The 24,766-nt window shown below is 42.8% G+C and overlaps 2 protein-coding genes across 2 annotated transcripts; both read right to left on the bottom strand.

Annotated features, from left to right (window-relative positions):
* Positions 1 to 3,963: 3,963 nt before the first annotated feature.
* Positions 3,964 to 4,857, bottom strand: LOC124988960 (putative vomeronasal receptor-like protein 4). Its single transcript, XM_047558811.1, has one exon. The coding sequence runs from the start codon at positions 4,855 to 4,857 to the stop codon at positions 3,964 to 3,966; it is 894 nt and encodes a 297-aa protein (XP_047414767.1).
* An 11,757-nt stretch (positions 4,858 to 16,614) lies between these two features.
* On the bottom strand, positions 16,615 to 17,577 carry LOC124989419 (vomeronasal type-1 receptor 4-like). The gene is made up of 2 exons (XM_047559271.1): positions 17,227 to 17,577; positions 16,615 to 16,773 (listed from the first exon to the last, which is right to left on the bottom strand). Exons 1-2 carry the CDS (start codon positions 17,575 to 17,577, stop codon positions 16,615 to 16,617), a joined length of 510 nt encoding a protein of 169 aa, XP_047415227.1.
* Between the last annotated feature and the right edge of the window lie 7,189 nt (positions 17,578 to 24,766).

Raw genomic sequence — 24,766 nt, 5'->3', positions numbered from 1 at the left:
CCTTACTAAATAAGGGTCTTTGTTCTTGCTCTGGAATTTGTGTGTTTTGTTATTGGATTTTGTTTTGCATGTTTGTTTACATTTCTTGGAATCCAATACAAGACATTGTCTGTACTGACAAACAATCTCCCACCAACAGCTCCTGCTATTGAGTGTTTTAGTTTCTTTTGTATATAAGGAAAATAAATACCCTATGAGATAAAAAAAAAAAATCCCAAGTACATTCAACAACTAGGTAGTTAGTCTCACACTCTTGTTTATTCTTTACTTTTCCTGATGAGAGTATTTTTAGTTCAATATAATACTCCTTGAACTTTTATGTGTTTCATGTCATTTTAATGACTTGTTCAAAATCCTTGAATTTTACAGTCTCCTAAGTCTTTCCCCTTATTTCCCTCTACTACTTTGTTTGATTCAGGTCTTGCATTTATGAGTTTAATCCATTGTAATATACTTTGTAGTTTGTAAGAGACAAGAATCTACAGACATTCTTCTGCAATGAATGTGCAGTTTTCCTGGGACCACTTCATTGAGAACAGTCTCCCTTCTCTAATGAACCTTCAGAGTACATTTATTAGATGGCCCTAGATGCATGAGATATTTCTAGGCTCCTGATTCTTCTCAAATACTACACGTTTTTGTGTCTGTTTTATGCCAATAACATGCAGAATAAATTCCTACAGCTCTGTACTATATTTTGAGTTCTGGCATAGTGTAATGCCTCCTACTTCATTCTTTCGCTTAAGATAGAATTGCACTATGCTTTTAATTGTGTGAGGAATATCCATACACTTCTCATAGTGGAAAAAGAACCTTGATCTCAGTAACAGGGCACATATATATCTAGAGTGACAATTCCATATCCAAAATTGCTTTTTCTTCTGATCCTTCCTAACACTTATTATTTCTTCTCTCCTGGCTAAGAACCAATCTATCAGGTGTGAGTTGTGTCTTCTGCATTTGATCTGCAGTTTCCTGATGGTTAGGGATGGTGAGCACCTGCTCGCATACTTTTTGAACATTTACATGTCTTCTTTGGAAAATATTTTTCAAGTTCCTTGCCCTTTTATAAATTGCTTAGTTTTGGGATTTTTGCCTATCTTCCTATGTGAGTGTCTTAAATAATTTGGACAGTAAAACTGTACTAGTCATAGGGCTTTCAAATGTTGTTCTCTTCCCATTCCTGTTTTCCAATGTGTTGAGTGTCTGCTTTGTGTGCAGAATGGATTTAGTTTGACCTAGTGCCACTGTATAGTTTCTTTTATATTTTTTCTGATTGGAAGTCATATTCAAAAACTCACTGAACAAAGTCAAGGAGTTTTTCCCTGTATTGCATTCTAAAATTTCAGTCATATATCTAAATCTGTGCTCAATTTTGAATACAGTTTTCTGAACAGTTTTAAATTAGGGCCCAATATCATACTCTGCCTGTGGGTATCTAGTATTACCAATATCATTAGCTAAAGAAATTCGGAGGATACCTCAGCATTCTAGATAAACTCTGTTTTGTCTTTGCCATGAATTCAACATCAAATTGGGAAATGCCAGCAATGAACTAGAATCTTTAAACACAAAGCGGACCATAAGATCTAAAAGTCACATGTGCCATATGGTGGCACTGATTCACTAAGGGACAGTGGTTATGTTTACCCTAATGGAAAATAATCAGAACTGTGAGATCCAGAGAGATCATTGGCATTTATCAATTGATTATCATTTCTTTAGAAATGAAATATATGGGAGTTGTGTACAGTTCTTTCTGTATCTGTAGAAGTACTGAAACACCAAGTATTGTGAGTGGCAATTTGACTTGAATCTCCAGAAGAGGTTCCAAGTCCCCTCCTTTAATCCCTTCCTGGAGCCAGGATGCATACACAGAGCTCCCTGTGTGGTGGAAATGCAGCCCCTCATGAGGACCCTGCTCTCCTGCCAGAGCACACTGACCTCTTCCTCCTGCTCTACCCCAGACAGACCTACATGCACTTAGCAGAAAGACTGATCATGGGAACGAGGGAACCATCAGACATTTCAGTCATTCACTGACACTGGTGATGAACTGACAATATTTGTTGGAGACCCAAAATGTTTCTGCATCCACCAATAAGTGGAGTGATTCACTAGGTTAAAGATCAGTGAATCTGTTTAGTCTCAAAATTTCTTGACCAAAATCCACTATCTATTAGAAATTGTTGATGACTTTTACTTGATGTATTCTTCTTGTTGCTTTCAAAATATATTTTGTTTTAATTTTTAGCCACTACAGGTCTGTGTGTAAACGCTGCTGTGTCAATTTCATACAATAATGTTTTTGGGTTTCTCTATGTAGAGCTTTATCTCACAAAAATTAGTAGAATATTTAGTCATCTCTACTATGAATATTGTGAAATCTAAGGCAAAACTGATGCAGATTTATCTCACTGTTTACATTTTACTGCTTTTAAGAATGACCTATATACATTTGAGAAATCAAAGAAACCTGTGTGCTACAGTCATGGTAGTGTGTTTCAATGGCTGGTGTTTCCCATTCCTCTCCTCTCTCCCACTCCACATGTGTGCAACAATATTTATCTTGTGTATAATGCTTTTCAGTTATTTTCTAATCATGATTTCCGATGCACTTTTATTTTCTCAATTCCCACATTTTAGAGTGAAGAAGAGTTATATTTATGTAGGGAAAATAAAATCCAAATGTGAAAAATCATTTCCAACAGTCATGAGCCATCTTCTCACTCATCTAGACACTTGTGTGTTGTTAATGCTCAGTCACATAATCCTCACGATTCCTCCTTTACATGTCATTCATTCCTAGTGGCACTGTGGGATTTGCACTCCTTGCCCTCGAGTCCAATGGTGATCACCTGTTGGGGGATGGCTCGCTTTCTCTTGTTCTCTATGCTACATTTTAGGAAACAGCTCCACAGAAAAATGTGGATGGAAGAAAATAGTACACACTTTGTCTTCAAGGACACCACTATTATATCAAGTGGATAAACCCTAATTTTGGAGTATGAGATAATAACATTCATATGGTACTTTAAACCCATGTTAATATACTAAAAAGGAAACCACAAAGGAAAGGTCTTCACCATTTTTTACTAGAGATTTCAAACTATCAAACATAAACAGAGTCATGGGAAAGATACAGAGGACAATGTGGCTATGGAGGGAGGGGCCTCTGCCTCCACTCTGATGTCTTGGAGGAAATATTATCAATGCATCAACACCATCAATAGTATTTTAAATGACTTAATCAATTACATTTTTGCCATATCGGTGTATTCTATGTGAACATAGGTTTTAGTTCTATTTAAGAAAAATGAAAATAAAGCTCATTTAATTACAAATCATAGTATGATGTAAAGAAGGTGAACAATGCCAAGCAGGGTATAGACTCTAACCCGAGTGTGTTTGAAACAAGCCATGAAATGTGACCAAAACCAGTTTCTCATTTATTGGAGAAAAATTCTTTCAAAATGTGAGTTAGAAATCAGAAAATACAGAAATAAAACTAAATTATTTTATCATATCTCCATATTTCCATCAAACAAGACAACTTCATCTTAAGTCTGTTTATTCTTGTAGATTTTATAATGTAGATGACATCCAATATGTATACTATTCAATTCTATTTTTAAGTATATTTCCTATTAATCATGAATAAACACACTTTACATATCAATACATATCAACAGATGTTGAGGTTTATGAGACAAAAAGTGCAAATACAAACATGGACATGAGAGAGATAGAGGAAGAACACATAACCAGCTTCCTATGACATCTGTCATCGCACTCTCATAAGCTTGTGGTATGGAAATATGCCTCTAGGAGACTCAACTACCCTTACTTCATTTTTCCATCACATACAACAACAACAACAACAACAAAAAACTAAGAATGGCTTTAAACTTACTCACTGAAAAGATCAATGAACTAGGACTTTTCTAAATCAATGTCTTTCTCTCACTGAGCAGGCCAACATTTAGTCAGGTGTCCATCCCTGTGAATCAGCACAAATGGACTCAAGATTGCATAGCCAAGGTCCACAAATTCTATAGCACTTACTTCTATGAAATGCTTCTCTAAGGAGAAAGTTACATATAGAGTCATAAAACAATCTGTCCAATAGAAGAAGAGAAAACAGAGCATCAGAAGGAGAACACTTTGACCAGCCTTCATCTCAGGGGGAGTTCTGTAGAGGAGCTTGGAGGTCTGCAGGTAGAGGACATGCTGGTGGTGCTTGTGGAGGAGGAAGGCCATGTAGCCACTGGCCCAGCCCATGACACCCTGGAACACAGCATCTCGAAGGACCATAAGAACAATAAAAAGACATCTAACAATCCAGTTTTGTGATTGAAAATAGCAGTAGTTATAATTTCTAATAATTTGTGATGTGTTAAAGCTGTTGATATTTTTTATGTAAAATGGTAAGTTCATGCTTATGAAGGAATTGAGAATCCAGAAGAAGAGCAACAAGGGAAGGATGCTCCATGCAGACCTTGGCTGCAGCCTCCTCCACCTGGAGGCTCTGGGGCTGATGGTGATGGCCTGGACCACCGTGAGGAGACTGGTGGTGCAGATGGACAGGCCCCGGGCCACCCTACTGAGGTAAATCACAGTCTTACAGGCTATATCTTCTATGAGGCCCCTCAACCCAAAACTGGATATTGTCCTTGACATTCCTCCTGTAAGAAGAGTTAGAATATTTGTAAAAGCCAAATGGATGAGAATAAGGTGTGCAGATTTCATGGTGCTTCTAAACAAGCACATATAGCTCATAAGAATAAAGATGTTCCCCACGACACCAAGTCCTGTTAGAAACACAAACATTATTCCCTTGACAAGATACAAAACCATTTCTTAGTCATAGGCAGAAAAACTTGTTTGTACCAAACACCTTTTAGAAGAAAGAAAGAATAATGGTGATATTTTATATAAAGAAATGTTTTATAACAGAAATTTCTAGAATATCAAAATAATCAGAATATATGCAGTGGTAAAGAATGAGTACAAATATTTATTTCGTGTACCTTAGCCATTTAAGGATGAATCTATCTACTTTCAACGCTATCTGGAGGACTATTGTTCAAAAATCTAAATTTGTGTCCCAGAGTTTTTCAGGCTCCATGCATATAATACCAAGCTGCTTGACCAAATCCTTAATATCCCATCCGTGGTCATCCTCAGCATGGACACATTAAACCTGCACTCCCCCAATCAGCTTGCTCCCTATCTTTTTTATTTCATTCTATGTATGCTCATTTTTGAATTACAAAAGTCCAGGATCATGCTTGGCCTCTCTACTTCTTGACAACACATGCAGAGCCATTCGTAAAATCCAATTGCTTCAATGTCTTAATAAATGTAATTTCAGCCATAGTTCAAATTCCTGCTTTGTTCAGTGTTCCTTTCTCTCATTTTGGTCAGCACAACTGGAGGTTTGCTTTTTGCTCAGAGTTTTCCATCTTTGATTACAAGAGCTTCCCTTCTGTGTTCTCCTACACAACAATGTGACTCTGGCTTCACTGCTTATGGATACTCAGAGAGTCCCTGTAGTCCTCAATGTGACATTGAACTCAACCTTTACAGATGGAATCCAACAGGAAAAACCAATCAGTCAAAGGCGTGCAGAATTCAGTCTCTACCCTGAGAAAGTCAGATATAGACAGGACACAGCAGGTGAGGGAGGCCAGAGAGCCATGGAATGCTGCTCTGACAGGGTCTTCAGCAGAGGGCTGAGTTCCCACTGATGACCTCAGGGTCTCCAAGTAAGCATGGGTCAGTTCTGCATGGGGTGGTGTTTTCAAGCGGGCAGGGCAGGAGGAATGACCTCCTGCTGTGGTCTGTACCTAGAGGAAGGCAGTGTATGATTTAAGACTCCCGAGTAAATTCTCCTTGTAGAAAACTACATTTGGAGCCACTTGTCATGAATGAAATAACTCAGTAGGGTCTTGAAAGTATTTCACAGTCCTTGAGAACCTTGTGGGAAATAATAACTTCAGCCAACTCTGCAGCCTGCTCCAGTTGTCTATTTTCCCACCTGCACCACTACTGGGCTGCTGTGAAGTTTAAACACTGCAGCTCATTTCCATGCAGTCCTGGACAGGTTCCTACTTTTTAGTCTCAAATATCACCTAAGAACTTATGTCAAATGTGCCCATTTTTTCCAAAACAAATGATGTTGAAAGAAACCTAGGATTTGCATGTATCAGTGTATGTGGAATGCAATTCCTCACTTCCCCACAGCTCCTGCTTCTTATTAAACAATTACTTTAAATTCCTCTGCTCAATGTCCCTGGGAACTTGAAGGACAGGAATACAGGTTGTTCTCAGGTTTGGTACCATGTAGTCCTTGAATTCAGGAAGAATCATGATTACTTTTCCACCTCTGTTTCCTGCACTAACAAATGGGGAGAATAAAACTGTACAATGCCTTAAAATAAACAGCACAAAATTCTAATGTCTACTGGGTAATGCCTTATTATACAAGTCTTAATGATCCAGGCACAGCAGTTTCAACTAGGAAGTGAAGGATTATAAGGACTGGATTCAGGAACATCATGGCCCTGAGGACTTGGCCAACATTTCCGTGTTTCTTGACCATTTCTAGTTTTTCTCATATTTTTATCCCATTCGAACTGCCCAAACTACACAGTTCTGAATAAAATTTGTGAGGCACTTCTGAGACATATAACTTCCTTCTCTTTCACTCTGACAAAATGAAATGAAGAATTTCAGAGAAGAGACTGGTGTAATCCCAGATCGATTTTGGAATCACATAGTAATGGTTCTAAAAGGAAGGTCTTGCATTCAGAGAGATATATCATCCCCCACCTGGAGATAGCAGCAACCGGCTAGGAAGGTACATGCATCCTTCCAGGGCTAATTCGTTCTAGATTCATATGAGATTGGTGGTCCCTCCTACATGATACTGAACTAATCTGAAAGAAGTTACTCTGGAATTTTAATACAAGCAAAATGACAACAACCTGGAATTCACAAAGAGGAACTTTGATTTTAAATCCTAATTGCTCTTAGTAGACACTCCAACAAACTTGCATATAAAGAATGAATTTGACTTATCATTATGTTGTAATGTTATGTGTGAGAACAGTTTATAAATGATGCAAAAAGAATGACTTCTCATTAAACACTCTGCATTAGGGACCTAAAACATATTGCTAGAGAAAAACTGCATCTTGGAATCCCAATAATAAAACAAAAACCATATGCAGAAATCTCATGTGAGCCATGAATGCTCACAGTCTTCGCAGGACAGCATGGAGACTGGAGACACTGAGCTTTTCTAAAAGCAGACAAAGCATCTAACTTTCCTTCCTCAGGACCCACCACTGAGCTCTCTGAAGAATCCTGACCCTGACACAGGGTCAAAGCTGCTCTGCCTTAGCTGAGGGACATCTGCTGTAATGGTCCTTCATCTTCCTGGCCCTGGTGCATACCTGTAGATACCAGAAGAGGAAAGGTCCTGAGACTCAGTCCCTCTCAGCAACCCCCTTGGCTCAATCAGAGAATGATATCTGTGCTTCAGAGGAAAGGGCACCTGGCATCCAGAGTCAATCCACCACTCAAGTCCACTCACCTTGGTGTGCTGCAGACAAGCTCTGAGTTGGTTATTTGAACAAGATGCTGCTTTCTGGGTCGTATTTGTACCCTCTGGCTTTGTGGAGCTCCTGCCTCCCATGAGCCACCACCAGGACTCCAGGTGTCACAGTTGACACCTGTCAGGGAGAAGCAAAGCCCTGCAGAACCTCAGTCCCTGAAGGATGACTTCCCTCTCCCTCCACAATTACTGCATTTGTTGGACTCAGAAGTCATGCCAGGTTTAATTGGGGCTTAATTATTTTAATAGATGTTTGTGCAGAGAGAAAATTATCAATCAGTCAAGTTCCTGTATCTGAGTTCCCATGTCTTGGCCTTCCTACCCCTTCACAGAGGCCCACAGCTGAACCAGAATGGGGCCAGCTTCTGTGACACAGAGGGTCACCTCCCCTCACATTAAAGGGCTTCCCAATGCACAGGAATGTGGCATGTGTTGACCATCAATGGAGACTCTGCTCTCAGAGCAAGCCCCAACCAGCACCTGGGCAGGACAGGAGTCACTTTTCTCCACCTGTGCACATTGGCAGGTCAAGGACATTGCCATAGGATTCTTTATAACTCGTATATTAAACAAGTTAAACACAATGGCTAGATGCACCCACATTCTCCCCTTCAAAATACCTCAAATGCCTGCTACCATGGAAATGCAATTCTGAAGTACAGGGGATTTCATCTCACCACAGTTAGAATGTCTTTAATCAAAAATACAAATAGTAATAGATTCTGTCAAAGATGTGACAAAACAGGCACTTTCATACATTTTTGGTGGGAATAAAAATTAGGACAACCATCCAGTAAAGCAGGGTGAACCTTGCTTAAAAATCTGAAAATGGAACCACCACCCATTGCTTCCTTGGTATTTATTCAAAAAAGTAAAAGCAGCGTACTATAATGATTCAAGTGCATCAATGTATATAGCAACACAATGCACAATGGCCAAGTTATGGAACCATGCCAGACTTCCACCAGCAGATGAATGGTCAAGGAAATGTGGTGTATGGACACAATGGAGTTCTACTCAGCCATGAAGAAGAGTGAAAGTATCCCATTGCCTGCGAGATGGGTGGAACTGCAGAACATCAGGCTATAAGAAATAACCACACTCAGAAAGTGAGGGGTTGAATATTGCCTTTCATTTGGGGAAACTGGAGGAAAATTAGGGGGAATAGGCTAGTCAGATCCAACAAAAATAGAAAACATATCCATGGAGTAGAGGAAGGAGTAGGGAAGTGAGAAATATGGGACAAGGAGGAACCATGGAAAGAACTTGAGGTACTTACACCATGTGCTCATGTGAGAGTACCAGAGTGGATTTCAGGTTTGTGTGTATCTATGCAGCACCAACTGAACAAATCGAAAGAAGGAAGAGGAACAGAGAGGGGAGGGAACAGGGGAGGCAGGAGAGCATGGAGAGAGGAGCAGTGGGCCTGCAGGGAGCACAGGGCACTGCATGCGAGTGTGGTCAGGTAGATGAGCCCATGTTGGTGTAACTACAAGGAACCAATGAGAGCTTTTGTGAACCTGCTTCCTCATTAGGAAGCATTTTGCCAAACACTTCTTTTCAAAATTTGGTCTCTAAAACAGGATTGTTTCTCTCTACCTGCTACTGTTACTGCAGGAAATTGTACAGATTCTCTTCCACTTGATCTCTATTACACTCCATCTTTTGCTGGGTCTACACAGAATTCTGCAATGACAGGCTCTTGTGGAAGTGTCCTCCAGTGCCTGTCCTCAACAGAAGCAGTGATTCCATATTCCTTACAGATTGGCAGACCTGCCAGCGGAGCTTCTCATAACACGGCTCCTTTGAAAAGGGCAATCCCAGGCAGTGAATGCTTGGACTGGCTCCCTCCTCTGTCCTCCGTTTAGAAAATGATGTTGGATTCTCCGTGAGGATTGAGAGAGAGGATTTGAAGGACTCAAAGTTCCAGCTTCTTAGAAAGATATTTCAACAACACAGTTCATCTCTCTTACTTCTTTTAAAGTAGGCAAAAATCTATCATTTATGTAATGTTTCCCTACATATGATGTACAGTCCACAGACACACACACAGGTGTATGTGTCTGTGTGTAATATGTTGAAATATTCATCATTTATGCAGAAAACATTGAAAACCTTTTCTTGCAGCTTTTTGAAATTCATTCTACATTACCACTGTCTGCTCTCACCCTGCTGCTCATAGCCCACCAGGGCTCCTCACTCCCATGTAACTGGTACTTAGTATAATTTATCCGCTTTCCCATCCTCCCCTCCCCCTAAACCTCTGGTGACCCTGTTCTACTGTGGACTTCTATGGGATCAACATTTTTATGTCCACCTAAGATTGAGATCATGCAGTACATTCCTAAGCCTGGCTTAGTTCACCTAATAAATCATCTGTACTTCCGTGCACAGTGTTGCCAGTGCCAATGTTGAGAACAGGGTGCCATCCGTGCAGCCCCCTTGTATACACAAGCTATTTTGTGGACTGGGCCACCAGGAAAAGGGCATGCAAGCACCAAGGATCCAGCAGCCACAGGGGCAACTTCCAGGGCCAATACAGGTCAAATGGGATGTGCTGAGCCCCGGGCTTATCAAGGCTGTTAAGAGATATCCATCTGAGGAACATGCAGCTGTTCGGAGACCCATCTATCAAGGACAGGGGACCTAGCCCTGACCCCTCTCCCTCATAATTCACTTCTTCCCTCCTCCCTGCTCCCTCCAGGACTGTTCAGTTCTGGTGGAACCCAATAAGATTCAAATAAAGTGGAGGGACCAAACCAAAGGAGGACAAATATTTAGCTGACTGAATGTTAACCAATAATGTACAGGTCCTTGTGTATGAATGCTGAAAAAGCTCTTAAATAGAGCCCTTTCTCACCACTCAGGGCCGCTTCCCCCCACAGCCATTGTATCTGTCTGAGGGGCTGGTCGTGGTCCAGACTCGAGCTTGCTTTAATGAAACCTCGTTGTGTGATTTGCATTACCGTGTGTTCACTTTGACTCTCCAGGGATTAGTCGGAACGGGACCATAACACCAGGATTTAATTCCTTTCATGACTGAATCTCATTTCTTCACATATATTACCCAACGTTTCCCCACATTTTTGCTGCTGCACTGTAGTTGCACACAGTGGTGGAATTTTTTCTCACCTATTCATGACCATATAATTTGGCCAATATCACTCCCTGCACTTCCCCCTCCCTCCCTCTTCCCACCTCTCTTTCCTCTACTCTCACCCTTAGATTTTCATGAGATTCACCCCCACCTTTCCTTTTCTTTTCCCTCTCTAGTTGCTGCATAATAGAGAAAACATACAACCCCGAACTTCTGAGTTTGACTCATTTTGTTTAATATAATGATCTCAAGTTTCATCCATTCTCTGCAAATGACATGATTTCATTTTTCTTTATGGCTGAATAAAACACCATTGTGTATATATACTACATTTTCTTTATCCATTCATTCACTGATGGACACCTAGACTTGTTCCATAGCTTGGCTATTGTGAATTGTGATCCATAAAAATGGATATGCATGTATCACTGTAGAAAGGAGCCTTTAATCTTCAGGATAAATACCTAGGATAAACACTGGTCATGTGGTGGTTCCATGACTAGTCTTTTGAGTAAACTCCTCACTGATTTCCATAGTGGTTGTACTAATATATAGTTCCACCAAAAGTGTCAAAGTGCCCCTTTTTCTCCACATCCTCTCCAGCATTTATCTTTGTTGGTATCCTTCATGACTGCCATTCTGACTGTTGTGAGATGAAATCTCAATGTTGTCCTGATTTGCATTTCCTGATTGTTAAGGATGTTGAGTACTTTTTCATTTATTTGTTGGCCACTTGTATTTCTTCTTTTGAGAAGTGTCTGTGTAATTCTTTTGCCCATTCATTAATTGGGTTATTTGATAATTCCTGTGAAGTTTTTTGAGATCTTTATATATTCCAGATATTCATCCTCTGTCAGAAGAGTAAGCAAGATCCTCTCTCACTCTATAGGTTCTCTCTTCACACTTCCAATTCTTTCCTTTGCTGTGCAGAAGCTTTTTAAGTTGATGCCTCCCATTTATTAACTCTGGACATCCTTTCCTGAGCTTTAGGGGCCCTACTGAGAAAGTCGCTGCCTGACCCTATGTTTTCTTCTAGAGTGGCAGAGATTCTGGCCTAAGCCCAGGTCATGGGCCCATTTTGAGTTGCTGTGTGTCCAGGGTGAGATAAGGACCACTGGATGCTTTCTAGGCATGCACTGATGGCCACTGCAGTTGGTTCCACTCCTTGGCTATTTCTGCTGCAAAGAATGTAGGATTGCAGAGCCTCCTCAATAAACTGATGTAAGGTGGTTTGGCTTGATGCCCACCTGTGGGATTACTGGACCTGTGGTAGCCCTACTGTGAATGTTATGTGAATCTCCAGAGTGTTTGCATAACAGCTGTATTTATTTTCACTCTCACCTACAGTCTGTAAGGGGTCCCTTTTCTCCACACCCTAACCAATACTGGTTGTCCTTTGCATTTTTGAGAACACACACTCTAACTGGGGTGAGGGGCTATCACATTGTGGTGTAGATTTGCACCATCCTGGTGATTAGTGACATTGAGCAAACATGAGAAACATACACATAAGTCGGGTGCCCATCTTTAAATCAGGGTATTTGTTTACCTCTTGGTGTATCATTTTGCTTTGCTTTTACAATTGTTTTAGTTTATTTTCCCATTTAATTTTTCTTAAGTCTTTCATTTGTTTGATTGTTCTGCAGTGTTTGGGATAGAAACCGGGGTTTTGCAAATGCTAGGGAAATCACTCCATCAGCAAGGTACACCCACAGCCCTGGCTATGAATTTTTGTTTTTATGTATGTTCTGTTTCTTAACTTTTCGTGAGGCAAATCTTTTGCAAATGTTTTCAAACACTCCACAGGTGGTCTCTTCACTTTGTTCAACAATTCATGACCATGCTGATGTCCTAGGTCTTTCCTGCCTGTTTACATCTACTAGTTTTATGGTTGTGGGTCCTTTAAGCCTTAATCCATTTGGAATAGGTTTTACCTGGTGAGAGGCAGGGATCTAACTTCATTATTCTTCAGTGGCTCTGCAGTTATTTCAGCACTGCTATTGAAAAGACTGTTTCCCTGGGACTTTTTTCTGAGCACCTCTGTGACAGGTGGCTGCAGACGTGTGGGTGGCTCAGGCTCCAATGCTGTCCAGCACTGTGTGAGTCCTTCTTATACTAACACCACCATGTCTTGATTACCACTGTTCTGTAGTGAGTACACTTTGCTTCTATAACACAATAATGCTGCCCAATTGTTCTTTTTGCTCAAGGTTCTCATTGACATTTTTAGTTCTTTGTAGAATTTCCATGTACTTTTTCATAAAGGTCATTTTCATAATGGTAAATGACATTCCCACCAACCACATAAAAAATAACCACAGTGCCATGTTTTCCTATCAAACATCATTGATTTTCTTCAACCCACCCCAGGAATACTTTTTATGCACTGTCCATTAGACAACAGCCAACCTCACAGGCACAAGGAGGGTCTTGTGGTGACTTCAATTTGTCATTTCTCAGATGATCAGTGATGTCTCATACCTGCTGGACTTGGAAAACTCTGTTCATACCGTCACCCATTCTTCAATGGGGCACTTGTGTTTAGAGGTTGGAGGGCTCTATACATTCCTTATAGATGTTGGGTAGTAAACATTTATCAGGCATAGGGTTGTGAATATTTCTCATTCATGGGCTGTGTTTTCTTTGTGGGGTTGTCTCCTTCTGTGGAGAAGCTAATAATTTTCATGGAGTCCCACCTGGTGGTTGGTTCCACTGTTCCTCTGCTTTAGGGGTCACATCCAAAATCCCCCAGGGAAGACCACACTGGAGGAGTGTTTTCCCTGTATCATGTTCAAGCATCTGTGTGACTTCAGGTCTTCTGTCTGCCTTTTGACACAGCTTGATTTGAGATTGTGTGTGGTACAAGGGTCCAATTTCATTTTTTATGTACACTTCCAGTTTTACCAGCAGTGTTTACTGAAGAAATTCATGAGGATTCTAGCATTTAACTGGAATCCTTAAACACAACAGGGACCATCTGATCCTGAGGTCACTTCCCGTAGGGTGGCACCTATTTTCCAAGGGCAAGGTGACTCTGGTCACCATGATGGAGAATTAGAATTGTGTGACTCAGGAAGACCTTGGTCACTGCCCTGTTTGTCATCATGTCTATAGAGTGGAACAGTGAACATCTGCCCTCTCTGTGCTTTGTCTGTGGATGGAGTGAAGCTCCAGGTGCTCAGAATGTGATCCCTTGAATCCCAGAGCAGCTGTCAGGGCTCCTCATTTGCTCCCACCCTTGAACCCGTCTTCAGACCCAGAGCCACCTGATCAGTGGGGAGGGAGGTCCTCAGGAGGACCTGTACCCTGCCCAGGTGCACTGGTCTCTGCCTCCCGCTGCTCCCCAGAGGGAAGAGCAGTAACTTCCGGGTGACTGGTGGTGGGGAATGACTGACGGTCACTGAATACGAACTGATGATAATTTCTAAGGATCCAAAGTGTTACTCCAACCATGCATCAAATGATCTATGGAGTTTTGTCTCTGGTCCAGTATTTCTTATGAGAAATCCTTTACCCTTAGGAATCAATGTGGAATTTTAGGTAAAGTGTTCTTCTGTTTTTTTTCAAGTTGTTGTTAAATTTGTTAAATATTATCAACTTGATTGTGATACATCAGTAATAATATTGCTAGGCTGAGTTAATGTGTTTCTTCAGTTTTTTTTTTTAACTTGGAAATTTATCTCTCTCACCACAATTGGGTACTATTGGGACAACTTAATGTTTCTAAATATTTTTTAAGTTGTTAATGGACCTTTATTTTATTTATTTATTCATTTATTTGTTTATTTATATGTGGTGCTGTGTATCAAACCCAGGGCCTCACTTGCCAGGCAAGTGCTCTGCCACTGAGCCACAGCCCCAGCCCAAACTTTAAATATTATGAACACTTTCAAAGACAAACTGAGGCAGAGCTCACCTGACTACTTCCTCTTAATTGGTGAAAACAAAACTGCAAACACACAAAGTGGCAACTTCGGTGCCTGTGCCCTGTAGTTGTGTCCTACGAATGAGTTTCTAGTTGGTTCTATCGACCACTCCACTTGAGGTGTGATGACTTTAATGATGTGCTTCTCTTCTTCTATAACTTCTTCTTAACTTCTATAACTTAATTATAAGTGTATGCAGTTTTCTCAACTCAAGCCCAACTTTTTGGATAAAGACAGAATAACACTTAAGAAAACTAAGATCCAGGCAAATCTGGACTAAATTTTGCTGCCAGTCCCAAAATCTCCTCTTGTTCTGCTAAAGACTTTCTATATGTTAGCTGCTCCTGGTCCTGTCCTTCAGGATTCGATCGCTCACGTGGCATTCCTAACTGCACTTCCAGGACTCCTTCCCTGTGGGTCTAAGAGCAATGGCCTTTTCAGGGATGGGTGACACACGTGGTCTGGCTCTCCATGCTCCCTGTCAGGAGCAGGCCGGCACAGGAGAGCTGTCTTCAAGCCAGCAAGCATTATATGAGGAAGATAAATGCTTGAAAGTATTAGAATATGACACATGATGTTACTAAGCTACTTAAAACCTCTAGTGACCTGGCACAAACCAACTGGAAAGAGCAGGCATTCACCATGGTCCACGAGAGATTAAGACACCCAAATGCAGGGCCCCAGGAGACACAGAGGCCGTGCTTCAACTGGAGCACATTGTGTTTCATGGGTTTGAAGCTTTGCAAGTGAGTATGTGCAGTCAGCACAGCGGCATCACAGACGTTCAGAGTGGCCCATGGAATACCTCCTAGTCAGAACTGTGCCCCGCAATATTTTCTGGTTCAAGAAAAGGACAAGGCCAGTCTTTCTCTTCATTTAGAACCAGAATACTTGGTGGGTTTCTGAAGTTAGGAGAGACTGAAGCATGGGCAGCATGAAGGTTAGCACAATGCTGTGGAGGAGGGCGCGGATTCTTTTCAACATGGATTTTCCATTCCTTTGTTTCAAAGTGCATTCAAATATCTAGAAAATCAGAAAGAAATATAGAACTCTCCTTAATAAAACTGCACTAAACTCACATCTCTCAAAAGAGGCAACTACTCTTTCAGTCTCTTTCGTACTGTGCAGATGTTCATATGCAGAGGAAATTCAATGGCATGTTTTGTATTTCTTTTTAAAACACTGTGACACTGCTTGAAATTTTAAGTGAATCTTAAATATGCCTTAGATAGCTTCACAAAAGAGCACAGCTTGAATTCACTCTTTCTTTAAGAAGTTTGATAATGTTCAATTGAGTAGAAGAACATTTAGGAATATTTTTAAATAACAACCAAAATTTTCCCACTCCTTGGACATTGAGATTTGTTTTCAGAATAGCACTGCAATCTAAATTTTTTCATTTTGTCTGTTTTTTTATTTTTATTTATTTATTTTTAATACTGAGGATGTAACCCAGGGTATTTAACCACTAAGCCATATTCTCTAGTACTTTTTTATATGTTATTTAGAGACAGGGTCTCACTAATTTGCTTAGGACCTCTCTATGTTGCTCAGGCTGGCCTTGAACTTGTGATCCTCTTCCTTAGCCTCCCGAGCAAACAGGATTACAGGTGTGCACCACTATGTCCAGCTGCATATTTTACATGAACATGTATATCAGCAGCACTGGGTCTTTTGGGTTAAGAAATGTATAAGTAATTTTGATACGAATTGTTATTCAGTTTCTGTACCTGACTAGCAGAAGGGGTGGTATGCAGGAGACATCCTACATGCATGAGAACATGAGCCCATTCCTGAAAGGTGGGGGAAGCAGATGGAAAGCTGGGTGGGACCCTCCAGCGTCTGATGACCTCTGTCAGTTCAGAACTGTCACCAGCTTTGTGGTGGCAGAATGTAATTATGTATAATTCACCTAATTTTACCAGATTTTGCATCACATACAACACAAAAAATGGTGAATTCAAACTTAATTATTGAAAGGATCTCTTAAGTGGACATTTTCTCCATGTCTTTTTCTCTTTGTAAGTCCAACATTTAGCCAGATGTCCACTTCTGTGAATCAGCACAAATGGACTGAGATTTGCATAATGAAGAGTCACAAATTCTTGAGCACTTACAGCTATGGAAAGCTTGTGGAAGGAGAAACTTGAATATAAAGAAATAAAACAATCTACCCAATGGAAAAAAAAAAGAAAAGATAATATCAAAAGGAGAATGAGGAGAATGCTTTGAGGAGCCTTCACCTCAGGGTGTGTTTGTAGAGTAGCTTGGAGGTCTGAAGGTGGAGGACATGCTGGTGATTTTTGTGGAGGAGGAACACCATGTGGCCACTGGACCCACCCAAGACACTCTGGAGCACAGCATCTTGAAGGACCATGACAGGGAAAAAAGTCCATCTGATTATCCAGTTTTCTGACTAAAAGTAACAGTACCTGTAACTGCTAATAATTTGTGATGTGTTCATGCTGCTGATATGTTAGATGTAAACATTCTTATCAAGATATTGAGTATGAAAAAGAAGAGCAACATGTGCTCGCTTCGGCAGCACATATACTAAAAAAGAAGAGCAACAAGGGAAGGATGTGCCAGGCAGACCTGGGCTGCAGCCTCCCCCACCTGGAGGCTCTGGGACTGATGGTGACGGCCTGGACCACTGTGAGGAGACTGGTGGTGCTGATGGACAGGCCCCTGGCCACCCTCTGCAGGTAAACAACAGTTTTACAGTCTCCATCATCTTGGAAGATTCTCAAACCAAAAGCTGCTATTATCTTTTGCATTCCTCTGCAAAAGAGCATTAGGAAGTTTGTAAAAGTCAAGTGGATGAGAAAAAGGAGCACTGATTTCTTCCCAGAGGCCACTAAGAAAATGACTATATAATTCACAAAGACAGAAATATTTCCCACATTGACAAATCCAGTTTGAAAGAGGAACATTGTTATCCTGATCATGTTCAAAACCATTTGTAATTTTATGAACATAATCACTTCAGTTCTTTGAGTTCCTTCCTGAGAAGAGCATCAGGAGCACTGATAGGAGCCTGCAGGTACAGTCAGGTCAAGCACATTCCTGCTGTATGGAAGACAGTCGTGGTACATGCAGTGGACTAACTTTGCTCAAGAAATCTTTGTATTTCCCTGGGGCACTCTTTGCAGGACATTGTATACTGTTAATGGCATTTGTTGAAGAAGAAACAAATATGTGAAGTTGCAAAGCAGACTCTTTCTGATTTCCACACCACCAAAACGGAACTGCTTGTTCAAGTCCTTAAATATCTCTTACAGTATGAATCCCAGCTCCTGTTGAATTCATCTGAAAGTTCCCAGCTTGAACACGTCCCTGTGTTTTCTACCTTAGTCTACCAGATCCCATCAATCAATTCCAAAATCCACTCATCCTTAACTCTCTTCTTCTGCAAAATTCAACACACACTCAAAATCTTGTGGGTCCAACTCAACAACTCTCATATTTAGCAATATTTGTTTCTTCCATAATACCTCTTCTATGGTGAGAAGGAACTGTGAGTGCACCCACAGGAGAGCAGGACACACCACATATAAAGGGAGGGGAATGGCCAGGGGGACAGGGCTCCATGCAGATCAGGGAGCATCCAGCTGAGTGAGGGAGATCTTCACTGCTGTGCCCCCTGCCCTGCTTCCTCCTTCCTGGGTGGCCATCCACTTTGAGAGAGCCAGGGCTGTGCTGTTGCACCTTCCTCCTGTGTCCCTCTCCACTCTGACAGCTGAGGGCCTGGTAGTGATCCAGGCAGAGAGAGGGCAGGGCTTCCCTCCCACAGTGTTAGGACAGAATGGGAAGCAGAGTCCACGGGTTTTGTGCAGAGGACCAGGTGCAGGAGCTCCCAGGTGGGGTGGATGCTGAGGTCTGCATGGGAGGTGCTCATGGCCCGGGCAACCCTGATGGGGACTGTGGGACTGTGTGCAGTGGGGTCTGCTCTGGAGAGGCACCTCCATAGGTCTCTGCTGGGCATCTGGATCGCAGGGGCCCCAGGACAGTTTGCCCTCAGGGCAGGTGGTCGACCTACCACCCTCCAGCTTACCTCTCTGCCTGTGAACCTGGCCATCCTGACTCCATCCTGAGGGTAGTCACACCATCCAGTTCTTTCTCCTTGTCTTCCTTCCTTCCTTCCTTCCTTCCTTCCTTCCTTCCTACTTCCTTCTCTCCCTTCCTCCCTCCCTCCCTCCCTTCCTTTCTTCCTTTCCTTCCTTCCTTCCTTTCTCCCTCCCTCCCTGTCCTCTTTGTCTCCTTCTTCTTCTTCTTCTTCTTCTTCTTCTTCTTCTTCTTCTTCTTCTTCTTCTTCTTCTTCTTCTTCTTCTTCTTCTTCTTCTTCTTCTTCTTCTTCTTCTCTCTCTCTCTCTCTCTCTCTCTCTCTCTCTCTTTCTTACACTGGGATTGAACTCAGGAGCTCTTCACCTCTGAGCTCCCCCCACACTCTATTTTCAGACAGTGTATCACTCAGTCTTAGGGCCTCACTGAGTTGCTGAGCTGGCCTGGAGCTTCGTGATGCTCCTGCCCCACTCCCAGGTCACTGGACTACAGGTGTGTGCCACCACGCCCAACTTCAGTGTTTATTTCTTAAAAAGAAAATAATGTCTCACAGGACCCGAGTGCAATAATTAAAATCAGCAAATTTCTTGTTAGAACATATTTAGATTTTACCCTCTGTACCATTCACATTATTTGTGTCAAAAGTAATCCCAAATTCTCCACTACAGCATTCAGATGTCATGTCTCCTTAGGATCCTTATCCTCTAAAACTCCTGAGTCCTCCTTTGCCTTTTATTACAGGGATGGTTTTAAGAAAACATGGAACATTTCCTGGAATTTCCCTTCATCTGGCTTTTCTCTGTGCTTTGGCTCAGGAAAGGCCTTGCAGGCACAGCAGGGAAGGGCTGAAGGCTGATGGCACTTTCTGGGCCTCCTGCTGCTGGAGAGGCCTCTCTGACCTGCACTGTCATCCTTTGGTAGCCAGGTCATTTTCTTGGTGTCCAACACATGTGACTGTTGCATGATTTGGCATGAGTGAGGCATCAGGGAGACACTTTGAGGCCATGTGGAATTCCTGGGACACCTAAACCCTTGCCCACCACCCTTAGCATCCACTGATGGTCTTCTCCTGATGAAATTACTGTCACGATGTTGCCAAGGGATGATTTTCTAATTTCATTTTCCTTTATTCCTTTTTTGTTTATTTGTTTCATGATCCATTCAAGTTAGAGCTTCTTCTTCTCTCTGATTCACTTATTTCCATTGTGGACCTGTGTGCTCTTGGTTGATAGGGAATGTGAGGTCTCTTCATGTCATGATTCAGTGTGATTCCCTGGTTTCCACAAAGGGTGGCAGACTCTGCAAGCTGGACCCCTAGTTGGCATGCCCATCCCTCTTGGGCCCTTCCTTACTATATGACATATTAGATGCTCCAGGTTCATCTCACCTTTCCCTGAATTAGCCCTTAAACAAACTATGTGTTAAACAGCCTGTTTCCTTTGTATCAGAAAATGGTATTTAGAACTTAATCCTGGATGTGAGGTGCATTGAGTAAGTGACATTATTTTCCTGCTCTCATTCCTGAGACATCTTCTCATCTAAATGACCCAAAGTATTGCTCTTCTCCAAGGGCTCATCTTTCATTGATGCACAAGTGATTCCAGTATCTGCTCTGTGCCAAGTGCACCACTGGGTAAGGAAACAGGGTCACATGGGATGAGGGGACAGTGCCCTCCTGCCAAGCCCTGTGCTGCTCTCATGGGTGGAGAACCAATGCTCTTCTCAGCTCAGCCCTGAGCCCAACATGTTCATGTCCTTTGATCAGGGACCAGGAGGGCAGCAGAATGAACATATGGAAGGATTATACTTGTCTATAGATGATCACAGAGGTGTCCTTGAGCTTCACAGCCAGGACTGATGTTCTTAGGGAGGGTTGGGAGGATCCTTCAGAGTTTCTGGGCTTGCTTATTGTTTCACATATGAGGAATAAAACAGTCATCCAGGGCTGCAATGTGACCTCAATGTACATAGATGCAGCAAGGTGACTCCGTCCTGCCCAGGTGCTGGTTGGGGCTTGTTCTAAAGCAGAGTCCCCAGTGCTGCTCATCAGCACCACATCCCTTTGGCTGGAGAAGGTCTTGAATATGAGGGGAAGCAGCCCCATTCTGGTTCAACTGTGGACCTCTGGGAAGGGGAAGGGAAGGCCAAGACATGGGAACTCAAATACAGAAGCTTGGCTGCTTGTTTACTTTCTCTCTGCACAAACTTCTGTTAAAATAATTAAGCCCCAATTAAGCCTGGGTTAACTTCTGGTCCATCAAATGCAGTAATTGTGCAGGGAGAGGGAAAGCCCTCCCCAGGGACTGAGGTTCTGCAGGGCTTTGCTTCTCCGTGACAGGTGTCAACTGTGACAACTGGAGTCCTGGTGGTGGCTCATGGTAGGCAAGAGCTCCACAAAGCTGGAGGGTACAAATAGGACGTGGGAAGCTGCCCCTTGTCAGAAGGACCAACACAGAGCTTGTCTGCAGCACACCAAGGTGAGTGGACCTGAGAGTTGTGGGTTTCTCAAGGTGCCAGGTGACATTTCCTCAGTAGCACAGATATTACTCTCCCTGTGACTAAGGAGGGGAATTGCTGAGAAGGTCCTGAGCCTTGGACTTTTGATCTTCCCTGATCTTTAGTGAAGTATCTGAGTCCAGAAGGATGCAAGTGACCATATCCCACAGATGTCCCTCCAGAAAGGCTTAGGTGTCTCTGTCCCCATGTTCAGGATATGATGCCATCAGAGAGCTCTGTGATGGGTCTTGCATAAAGTTACTTCCTTGACTTCTTTAAGAATTTAGAAAGGTATAGGACCTCTCAAGTTTCTATAAAAATATTGTTTTCTTCAGCCTCCAATTTCTCCTGTATTATAACTCCATCATCATATTTTGCTACAATGATATTAGCACATTTCATTTATGGTACATTCCTGTATTTCCATGATGGACCAGTTATCTTTGCATTATGATGCTAGTTTATAAGTGTGTTTCTGTTTAATCTGAAGGTTTTCTTTCTGCATCTTCCCTGAATTATTCTTGTTCCCACACACACACTATGATGCCATATTGCAAGTCAATCACATTCCTTGTATACCTGTTTGATGGGGAACTGTGAACAACTATTAAAATTGAAAACTATAGTTGCATCTTCAAGAAGTCCTAGTGTGCATCACCCAGGCAGGGAGTTACTATAATATGAACTAATTCTCTTTAGTTTTATCCTGGCATATGCAGCAAGGAGCATAAATCTCAATGTTTAATTGAAAAAAAAAAAACAGATCTGATGGATGAACACATTTGCCTAAGCTGTAGGCTATTAGGTCCAGTTGGGGATTGTACCTGTATGAATGCAAAACCTGCCTTTGAAAAGAGTTTAATGTACCATTTCCCAAGACAAGCTGAAATAGAAGTCACACCTCCATCCTTGGACATTCTTCACTTGGGTCAGAAAGACAAACCATTCTGAGGACTCTCACAGTCAGTCTCAATGGTCTTTCTATGGCACCCTCCTGATGAATTTCACAGGTATCCGTCAATGGTTCCTCTAGGGCACCCTCCTGAATACTCTAATCAGCAGTCTCCATGGTTCCTGTAGGGCACCCTCCTTAGGATTCACACAGGTGTCCTCAATGGTTCCTCTATGGCACTCCGTTGAAGACTTTCACAGATATCCTCTTTGGTTCTTCTAGGGCACCCTCCTGAGGACTCTCACTGGTATCCTCCATGATCTCTCTAGGGCACACACCATCACACTCTCCCAGGCTTCATCCACGGTTTCTGTAGAACACCCTCCTGAGGACTCTCACAGGCATCCTCCTTGGTTCCCTTAGGGCACCCTCCTGAGTACTCTCACAGGCAATCTCCATGGTTCCTCTAGGGCACCTTCCTGCAGACTCTCATGGGTATCCTCCATGATTTCTCTAGAACACCCTACTGAGTACTCTCACAGGCAGTCTCAATATTTCCTGCAAGGCACCCTCCTGAACACTCACACAGGTATCCTCCATGGTTCCTCTAGTGCACTCTCCTGAGTACTCTCAGAGGCAGTCTCCATGGTTCTGTTAGGGCACCCTTCTGAAGACTCTCATAGGTATCCTACATGATACACTTGGGCTTGATTCTGAGTACTCTCACAGGCAGTCTCAATGGTCCCTCTAGGGCAGCCTCCAGAAGAATCTCACAGGTATCATCTGTTTCCTCTAGGGCATCCTCCTGAGAACTTGAAAGGCAGTACCCATGGTCTCTCTAGGACACCCTCCTGAAGAATCTCACCTGTATCATCCATAGTTCTTCTATGGCACACACCCGAGGACTCTCCAGATAACTCCATGGTTCCTCTGAGAACTTCCCTGAGGACTCTCACAGGTATCATTATGGTTGCTATAGGACACCCCCCTGATCACTCTCACAGGCAATCTCCATGGTTCCTATAGGACACCCTCCTGATGACTCTCACAGGCAATCTCCATGGTTACTCTAGGGCATCCTTCTTAGGATTCACACAGGTATCCTCAATGGTCCCTCTACGGGATTCCCCTGAAGACTCTCACAGATATACTCAATGGTTTATCTAGGGCACCCTACTAAGGACACTAAAAGATATCCTCAATGGTTCCTCTAGGACATCCTCCCGAGGACTCTCACAGTCAGGTTCAATGGTCCTTCTAGGGCACCCTCATGATGAATTTCACAGGTATCCTCAATGGTTCCTCTAGTGCACCCTCCTGAAGACTCTAACCAACAGTCTCCATGGTTTCTGTAGGGCACCCTCCTTACAACTCACACAGGTATTCTCAATGGTTCCTCTATGGCACTTTCCTGAAGACTCAGATACCCTCCTTGGTTCATCTAGGGCACCCTACTGAGGACTCTCACTGGTATCCTCCATGGTTCCTCTATGGCACTCCCCTGTGGACACTCACAGGTACCATCCATGGTTCCTCTAGAGCACCCTCCTGAAGACTCTAAGTGGCAGTCTCCATGGTTTCTGTAGGGCACCCTACTTAGGACTCACACAGTTATTCTCAATGGTTCCTCTATGGCACTTTCCTGAAGACTCTCACAGATATCCTCCTTCTTTTATCTAGGGCACCCTCCTGAGGACTTTCACTGGTATCATCAATGATTCCTCTAGTGCACCCTCCAGAAGACTCTCACTGATATCCTCCATGGTTCCTCTAGGGCACTACTCTGAGGACTCTCACACGTATCCTCCAGGGTTCCTCTAGGGAACCAACTGGAACACTATCACAGGAATCATCCATGATTCCTCTAGGGCAACCTCCTGAGGACTCTGGCAGGCATCCTCCATGGATCCTCTAGGGCACACCCCTGAAGATTCTCAGAGGCAGTCTCCTTAGTTCCATTAGGTCACCTTCCTGAAGCCTTTCATAGGTATCATCCATGGTTCTTCCAAGCACACTCCTGAGTACTCTCACAGGCAGTCTCAATAGTTCCTCTAGGGCACCCTCCTGAAGACTCTCACAGGTATCCTCCATGGTTTCTACAGTGTACGCATCTGAAGACTACCGTAGGTATCCTCCATGGTTCCTCTATGGCACTCTCCTGAAGAATCTCACAGGCAGTCTCAATGGTTCCTCTAGGGCACCCTCCTGAAGAATCTCACAGGCAGTCTCAGTGGTTCCTCTAGGGTGCCCTCCTGAAGAATCTCACAGGTAACCAACATTGTTCATCCAGGGCATCCTCCTGAAGACTCTCACATGTATCTTCCATGGTTCTTTTAGGGCACTCCCCTGATGACACTCACAGGTATCCTCCATGGTTCCTCTAGGGCACACTCCTGAAGATTCTCACAGGTTTCCTTCATGGTTCCTCTGGTCACCCACATGAAGACTCTCACAGTCATCCTCTATGGTTCCTCTCAGGCAACCTCCTGTGGATTTCCAAAGGTATCATCCATGGTTCCTCTCTAGACCACTCCCCTGAGGACTCTCACAGATATCCTCCATGGTTCCATAGGACAATCTCCTGAAGACTCTCACATTCAAATTCCATGCTTCCTCTTGGGCACCCTTCTGAGGACTCACACAGGAATTTTCCATGGTTCATCTAGGGCACC

The sequence above is a fragment of the Sciurus carolinensis genome, chromosome 7, assembly GCF_902686445.1.
Source record: "Sciurus carolinensis chromosome 7, mSciCar1.2, whole genome shotgun sequence".
Lineage (NCBI taxonomy): Eukaryota > Metazoa > Chordata > Mammalia > Rodentia > Sciuridae > Sciurus > Sciurus carolinensis.
This window is presented reverse-complemented; position numbering and strand designations above follow the sequence as displayed.